Source organism: Rhinopithecus bieti, unplaced genomic scaffold, assembly GCF_001698545.2.
Source record: "Rhinopithecus bieti isolate Rb0 unplaced genomic scaffold, ASM169854v2 scaffold_7580, whole genome shotgun sequence".
In the NCBI taxonomy this organism is placed as follows: Eukaryota; Metazoa; Chordata; class Mammalia; order Primates; family Cercopithecidae; genus Rhinopithecus; species Rhinopithecus bieti.
In genome coordinates, this window is record NW_016805470.1 from 1,680,253 (window position 1) to 1,688,889 (window position 8,637).

General features: G+C 45.4%; 1 protein-coding gene across 2 annotated transcripts in view; it reads right to left on the reverse strand.

The window, feature by feature from the left end:
• The window catches only part of DNAAF9 (dynein axonemal assembly factor 9), a 91,492-nt gene that overhangs the window by 20,376 nt on the left and 62,479 nt on the right, over window positions 1-8,637 (reverse strand). For both annotated transcript variants that reach the window (XM_017872610.1, XM_017872611.1), the window contains exon 20: window positions 919-1,054. In XM_017872610.1, coding sequence (XP_017728099.1) covers window positions 919-1,054 — 136 coding nt within the window. The remainder of the gene's footprint in view (window positions 1-918; window positions 1,055-8,637) is intronic.

Here is an 8,637-nt window from a genome sequence, read left to right on the forward strand (position 1 = left end):
CACCGCGCCCGGCCTGCTTTTTTTTTTTAAGAGACAAAGTCTCACTACTTCTCCCAGGCTGGAGTGCAATGGTGTGATCATGGCTCACTGTAACCCTGAACTCCTGGGCTCAGGCAATCCTCCCGCCCAGCCTCCCGAGTAGCTGAGACTAGAGATATGCACAACCCTGCTGGCTGTTTTTTTAAAAAACTGTTTTGGTAGAGACAGGGTGTCACTATTTTACCCAGGCTGGTCTTGAATTCCTGCAAGCAGTTTTGGGCTCCCTAAGTGCTGGGATTACAGGTTGAGCCACCACATCCGACCCTTCTCTACATTCTCTATGCCATTTCTCAAACACTTCAATACAAGGATGTTAAGAGAATCTTGGCTACCATCCTTCAATGGAAGAGAATGTGAATATATCAAAACAAAATGCCTCAAAACGGTACACAATGGAGTCTTCTCGGCAATTTTTATACAGCATCAAAAGCACTTCAAAAACTTTTTTCCCCCCAATATATTGTTTCTTTTTACAAATGAGATGGGGTATCACTATATTGTTCAGGCTGGTCTCAAACTCCTGACTCAAGATCCTCCCACCTCAGCCACCCAAAATGCTGAGATTACAGGCATGAGCCATTGTGCCCAGGCTGCCTTTTTTTTTTTTTTTTAAGCGATGGGGTCTTGCTCTGTCTCTCAGGCTGTGGAATGCAGTGACACAATCATAGCTCACTGCAGCCTCCAACTCCTGGACTCAAGTGATCCCCTCTCCTCAGCCTCCCGAGCAGCCGGGACTATAGGTGTGTACCACCATACCTGGTTCAAAAACTGACTTCTCCAAATGTTTAGGTATTAGATACAGTAGAAAGACTCTGGGCCACAGATAGAGTGCTGTATCTGAGAAAGCAACTGGTCTTGCAGAGTGAATGTATAGATTACCTGGTGACAATCCCATTTTCTGCAAGAATGAAGGCTGCGGCAGGATTGGCAGCCCTGATGAGGCTCTGCAGCTGAACAAGGAGAGGGTGCCGCTGCTCCGTGGTGTGACTGGTGAATACCACGTTACTCACCAGGCCTGTGAATAAAACCAAGGACAGTTTAGCCTTCACAGTCCTGGTTAGGGGTGAGGGCTCACACAAACGTGGACCCTTGGTCCATCCCCTAATCATGCCTTCCAGTAGTCTCCTGATGGAGACAACTCTTACACCCCAACACCAACATACACAGCTATCATTCTCTTCCAGTTTCCCGGCACTGCCACCTCTTGGAATGAATAGCTTCAAGTCTGTAGCTGCCTTACTTCCTAACCTCCTAACTTCCTCTTTTTTTTTTTTTTTAAAAGACGGTGTCTCACTCTGTCGCCCAGGCTGGAGTGCAGTGGTGTGATCTCAGCTCACTGCAACCTCCGCCTCCAGGGTTCAAGCAATTCTCCTGCTTTAGCCTCTTGAGTAGCTGGGATTACAGGCACCCGCCACCATGCCTGGCTAATTTTTGTATTTTTAGTCGAGATGGGGTTTCACCACATTGGCCAGGCTGCTCTCGAACTCCTGACCTCAGGTGATCAGCCCACCTTGGCCTCCCAAAGTGTTGGGAATACAGGCATGAGCCACCGCATCCGGCCTCCTCTATTATTTTAATTCTGATATCTGGCTGATACTTGGAGTTCTTAGTCAAAGGGCCTTTCCACATCCCCTGTATTTAGCATCATCAGGAACTGGTGCCATTTACCTTCACCAGTTCAGAATATAATTATTGAAAACTCACCATATATTGGGGCTATTCATTATATCCTCAAAGAGTGCACAGCCAAGACACTGTGCACAGGGAGTCACATGATTCCGAGATAAATGCTAACAGATTTTACATGGTAATGTGGTAAGAAAGTGTGGCCCATGTAAGAAGAGGTTGCAGGGTGGGCCATGATCACTCCCAACCAACCTTTTGGTGAAAATACAGAAGTAAAATTCACAGGACCACAGAGAATTTGGAAATCAGGAAACTTACCACACTTCACCACTCCAAGATAATTATGATACCCCTTCCATATTCATTCCTATTTTAACACAGTTACAATCAGAGTGTATATATAAGATCTTTTATTTTGCATTTTTGTTATTCAATAATTTTTATTTACTTTTTTTTTTTGAGATGGAGTTTAGCTCTTGTTGCCCAGGTTGGAGTTCAATGTTGCAATCTCAGCTCACCACAATCTCCACCTCCTGGGTTCAAGCAATTCTCCTGCCTCAGCCTCCCAAGTAGCTGGGATTACTGGTGCACGCCACCATGCTCAACTTATTTTGTATTTTTAGTAGAGATGGGGTTTCTCCATGTTGGTCAGGCTGGTCTTGAACTCCCAAACTCGTGATCCGCCCGCCTCGGCCTCCCAAAGTGCTGGGATTACAGGTGTAAGCCACCGCGCCCAGCTGTACTTCTTAATATTGTAGAAAATTTCAAACACATACACAACTAGAAAACTAGCAGAATGAACTCCCATCACCTGGTTTCAGGAACTACTAATACTCAGCTAATCGTATTTCATCTACACTCCACCCAGCTTATCCCCGCCTCCCTTGCTGTATGATTTTGAAGTCAATCCCGGACATCCAATGATTTCAAACAAAAATACTTCAACATGTATTTCCATAATACAAGGACTCTAAAAATATTAATAATGAACTCCTTAATATAAAAAAAATCCAGTCTGTGTTCAAATTTCTCTCTTATAAATGTTTTCTTACAGTTAATAATTTTTGAATCAGGAACCAAAGGAAGTCTACATATTATATTTGTGTGTTTTTTTTTCTTTGTGGGACAGTGTATTGCTCTGTCGCCCAGGCTACAGTACAGTAGCCTAAACGTGGCTCACTGAAGCCTTGACCTCCTGGGCTCAAGCAATCCTCCTGCCTCAGCCTCCTGTGTAGCTGGGACCACAGGAGCGTGAGCCACCATGCTTGGCTAATTTTTTGATTTTTTTTTAGACATGGGGTCTCATTTTGTTGCCTAGACTGGTCTCAAACTCCTGGGCTCCAGTGACCCTCACACCTTGGCCTCCTCTAAAGTGCTGGGATTACTGGTGGGCGTGAGCCACTGCACCTAGCTTCATTAGCAATTTTAGTTCCTCTAGTGGTCACTTTTATATCTTTAAAGAGTATAGTTAACCCTTTATAACTTGATTTAATGGCTTTAAACTTTATCAATCTCCCATTCTGAAAGATGTAAAGAGTATCTCTCCTCTGCTAATTTTTTGTAAAATATAATTTCATACATAAGTTTTCAACATTTATATTCTATTTTGTAACAGAATTCTCACAGGTGTTATAATTCTATACTTAAAAAGATTCAATGCTCATCACCAACCCATTTACTAATAGAGAGTAGTTTTATTATTATTTATTATTATTATTATTTTTTGAGATGGAATTTTGCTCTTGTTGCCCAGGCTGGAGTACAATGGTGTGATCTCAGCTCACTACAACCTCTGCCTCCTGGGTTCAAGTGATTCCCTTGCCTCAGCCTCTCGGCCTCCCAAGTAGCTGGGATTACAGGCATCCACCATCATGCCAGGCTAATTCTGTATTTTTTAGTAGAGATGGGGTTTCTCCACGTTGGTCAGACTGGTCTCGAACTCCCGACCTCACGTAATCCGCCTGCCTCGGCCTCCCAAAGTGCTGTGATTACAGGCGTGAGCCACCGTGCCCAGCGAGAGTAGTTTTATAAACGATTAGTTCTTAAGTGAATATCTCTAAATTATGGAGACTTCTGCTTTCCTAAGTGACCTTGTAATTGCAGAATCCTAAGTAATGAATATTCAGTAATGAAGACTCTATACTGATACTGTTTACTTCAGTCAAGTGTTTAGTTAAAAAAATTAGATGTACTCAGTTACTGAGGGCAAAACTCACAACATATAGAAAGTGTGTTAGGCTATTTTGGGGTTGCTGTAAAGAAAAACCTGAGGCTAATTTATAAAGAAAATTGGCTAAAGGTTCTGCAGGCTTTCCAGGAAGCATGGTGCTGGCATCCGCTTCTGGGGAGGCCTCAGGAAGCTTAAGATCATGGTAGAAGGCCTGGAAGCCAGCACATCACAGTGGTGAGGGCAGGAGCAAGAAGGAGTGGGGAAGGTGCCACACTCCTTTAAACAACCAGGTCTCCTGTGAACTCAGAGTAAGAACTCACTCACTATCACAAGGACAGCACCAAGCCACTCATGAGGGATCTGCCCCCATGACCCAAACACCTCCCACTAGGCCCCACCTTCAACACTGGGGATTATGTTTCAACATGAGATTTGGAGGTGACAAACATCTAATTTATATCAGAAGGGTTCACAGAGAAAATAATTCCTTTCCTCTCCAGACACCTAAATTCCCTTCCCTGGAGGCAACTGCAGTTATCAGATTCTTACCTCTTCTTCCAGAAGATCTGCTGAGTAGATACAAAAGTGTTGAGTATAATTTTTTCCACAAGTAGTGGCACATTACACTGTTCTGCACCTTTTCCCCTACTTACCCCTTTACTTTTTAATTTTGGTAAAGTTTACATCTTCCTTCAAATCTTTCTTAACATCTTACCATCCTAGTCCTCCCCTCATGCCACCCTGCTCTCTCCCCTTCTCTGAACTAAAAAAAAAAAAATGAAAAAAGTTCTTTTGAATTACACAGATGGCACTTAAACATAGGACTTATATTCTTTTTTTTTTAGTCTCACTGTGTTGCCCAAGCTGGAGTGCAATGGCACGATCTCGGCTCGTTGCAACCTCCACCTCCCAGGTTCAAGCGATTCTCCTGCCTCAGCCTCCTGAGTACCTGGGATTACAGGTGCGCACTACCACACCTGGCTAATTTTTGTATTTTTAGTAGAGATAGGGTTTCACCATGTTGGTCAGGCTGCTCTTGAACTCCTGACCTCGTGACCTGCCCACCTTGGCCTCCCAAAGTGCTGGGATTACAGGTGTGAGCCACTGCGCCTGGCCTGGACTTAGTATTATTTATCTTCTTCCTCTATGAGAAAAGCTAGCATAATGTAAATATTAAGGCATTTAGAGCCAGGCGAACCTGAGTTTGAATTTTGAGTTCCGCTAATTACTAATGGGTGATTCTAGACAAATTGCTCTACTTTCTCTCTGACACCAAATATCTTCCTGTGTAAGACAGGAACCGTAATACATCACTCTAGGTTATCAATAAAACCTAGGCTTATCATAGGGCCTACAGAGAGTAAGAATCCATGAAATACAATCTATCATCACCACTACTACCACCATCGGCACTGTCAGCTGAGCAAGAGCCTGAGAATTAGACTTCTACCTGTACATTGAGGGGCCTGTCAGACAGCGGCTGTGACATTGGGTCCTGGCCATATCAACCACTGGGAAACTAAGTCATACAATTTCCACAAGCCAAGGCTGCTACGCTCATGGTTTAGACGAGGGCAAGGAATAGTTTGAAGGCAGATTCCAGGACCCCTGACCCCCTGCCTCTAGTCTCTTCCTTCCTCTTACCAATAACACCTATGAAAAAAGTGTCCCAAAACTCTCAAGACTGAATCTAACCTTACACATCCATCTGGATGCATTCCATTGAAGACCAGGGAACAGGGCTTAGGAGAGAGCATGCCAATGGTTGGTTGCCTGTGACAATGAGGAAAGGGCCCACACAAAGGTTAAGCTATGTGCCTCGGGCCAAAGACCTTCCGGAGTTAGGGCTTGCCTACTAAGCACAGAAGCTGCTTCCTAAGTGCTTAGGGACCATTTTGGATCCATTCCTTGGTTCTGAGACATGAGACCTACTCTTCTTAGGTATCTGTAAGTAAAAAATTTCGGCCGGGCATGGTGGCTCATGCCTGTAATCCCAGCACTTAGGGAGGCCAAGGTGGGTGGATCATGAGGTCAGGAGATCGAGACCATCCTGGCTAACACAGTGAAACCCCATCTCTACTAAATATACAAAAAATTAGCTGGGTGTGGTGGTGAGTGCCTGTAGTCCCAGCTACTTGGGAGGCTGAGGCAGGAGAATGGCATGAACTCCGGAGGTGGAGCTTGCAATGAGCCAAGATTGCACCACTGTACTCCAGTCTGGGGGACAGAGCGACACTCCATCTCAAAAAAAAAAAAAAAAAATTTTTTTTTTCTCTTCCTCCCTCATCCTCCTGGGGCTCATTCTCCTCTGGGAGGCAACCACTGATAACTAGTGTTTGGGTATACTTCCTCAGATGGTCTAGGCATGCAAATACAAATATGTAGGAATATACAGAATCACGTTTTCTTTTTTTTTTTGAGACAGAGTCTTGCTCTAGTACCCAAGGCTGGAGTACAATGGCATGATCTTGGTTCACTGCAACCTCCACTTCTGGGGCTCAAGTGATCCTACCACTTTAGCCTCCCAAGTAGTTGGAACTACAGGAATGCGCTACCAGACCCAGCTAATTTTTGTATTCTTTGTAGAGACAGGGTTTTGCCGTGTTGCCCAGGCTGGTTTTGAACTCCTCAGCTCAAGTGATTCACCTGCCTTGGCCTCGCAAAGTGCTGGGAATACAGATGTGAGCCACTGTGCCCAGCTCACTTTTCTTAAGCATTCAAAACCTCTATCCTCAGCCAGGCACAGTGGCTCATGCCTGTAATCTCAGCACTTTGGGAGGCTGAGGCAGGCGGATCACCTGAGGTCAGGAGTTCGAGACCAGCCTGGCCAATACAGTAAAACCCTGTCTCTACTAAAAATACAAAAAATTAGCTAGGCGTGGTGGCAGGTGCCCGTAATTCCCAGCTACTTGGGAGACTAAGGCAGGAGAATCGCTTGAACCAGGGAAGCAGAAGTTGTGGTGAGCCAAGATCACGCCATGGCACTCCTGCCTGAGCAACAAAGGTGAAACTCCTCTCAAAACAAAACAAAACAAAAAACTTCTGGCCGGGCACGGTGGCTCACGTCTGTAATCCTAGCACTTTGGAAGGCCAAGGTGGGCAGGTCACGAGGTCAGGAGTTCAAGACCAGCCTGACCAACATGGTGAAACCCTATCTCTACTAAAAATACAAAAATTAGCCAGGTGTGGTGGTGCGTGCCTGTAATTCCAGCTACTCAGGAGGCTGAGGCAGGAGAATCGCTTGAACCCGGGAGCCAAAGGTTGCAGTGAGCTGAGATTGCACCACTGCACTCCAGCCTGGGTGACAAAGAGATATTCCGTAACAACCACCACCACCACCACCACCACCACCTCCTATTCCTCTATCCTCAAAGTCTTTGTGGATGACCTAGTTGTGGTAACAGCACATAACTAAACCAATTCAAATGGAGAATTCATCAACATCTTGTTTATTTTATTTTAAAAGGGTTCCTCACATACCCTTTCTGTTAAGAAGCTTTCACATTAAGATGAAACTCCTAAAACAGTGTCAGAAAAACCTCTAAGCAAGTTGACACTGGTGATTTACATGAGGGGCAAACAATAGTTTGAAGACAGATTCCAGGACCCCTGGGCCCCTGCCTCTAGTCTTTGGTACCTGTGTTTGCATGGCCATTTGGAAAGGTCACTCTGCAGTGCACTCTGGAGGCTGCAGATGAGGCAGCAAAGCCAGCCTGGAAAGCTTGATGCCAGAATCCCATGCCCTGGTGCAGCAACAGAAAGTGGGGCCTCTGGAAACTGAATAAGGCGAAGTCAGGAGGCCAAGCCCAAAATGTGGCACAGTGGGGGAGGCAAGCAGGATTTAGAAGGCTCAGCACATTCTAGAGATGGCAGACGTGGGAGCCGGATCCTACAAAGGGCCTGCCAGATTCCCAGAGTGGAAGGCAAGGAGAGCTCTGGTGGGTCTGGCAGTGAAGAGCCAACAAAGGTTGAGGGAAGATCTATAAATACGTTAGGACTCTGTTTGGTATCTGCTTGGGCAAAAGAAACAAAGGAGTCAGACTAGTGCAAATGTGGCCATATAAGTGGTGGTGCACCAGGGTCACAAGCACGGGTCTGGCCTGCCCAAGAAAAGGCTGGGATCTGGGTCTCTGACAGACACACCTTGTACAAAGTCCTGTCTGCTGCACACGTACCATATGGACAAACCTTGTGGGGTTGGGATTCTAGGTCAGGAACTGGGCACAGAAAAGGGGCTTTGCTTTATAGGGAAACAAGCAAGAGGATTATCCCCAGCATTCCTTAGGCCAACTATGTAAACTGCCAGCTGCCAAGAGGAAATGCCATCTGTGAGGCAGGTATAGCAGTTATCTGAAGCACAGGGTGAACAGGCCACAGTGAGCAGTTCCACCTTGTTTGGGCCAGGAGCTTCCTTCTGTTCTGTATCAAGGAGTGGACAACCAGATTTGGCCAAGGTCTCACCAGTCTGGGCTAGGAGCAAGCAGGCAGCCTGGTCTATCCTATTCCCAAGAGCAGAGAAACATCCCTATTGTCTGGCTGACCATCCCAGTCTGGGCTAAAGCATTCCAGAAGCCCAGCAGAAAACAAAGGTGACTTCTTCTATCTACAGATGCTTTTAAAAGCAGGCCATGACAGTAAAGTATCTCTACTTTGCTTTCACACCAGCATTACAATGAGTCTTGCTTGCTGTTTAAGCACTGAGGTTGTTTCTCAGTCCTTTGATTTCTGTAATACACATTGTCTTGGGGCTGCAACACAGTCCTTTTCTTTTTTTTTTCTTTTCTTTTTTTTTTTTTTTTTTT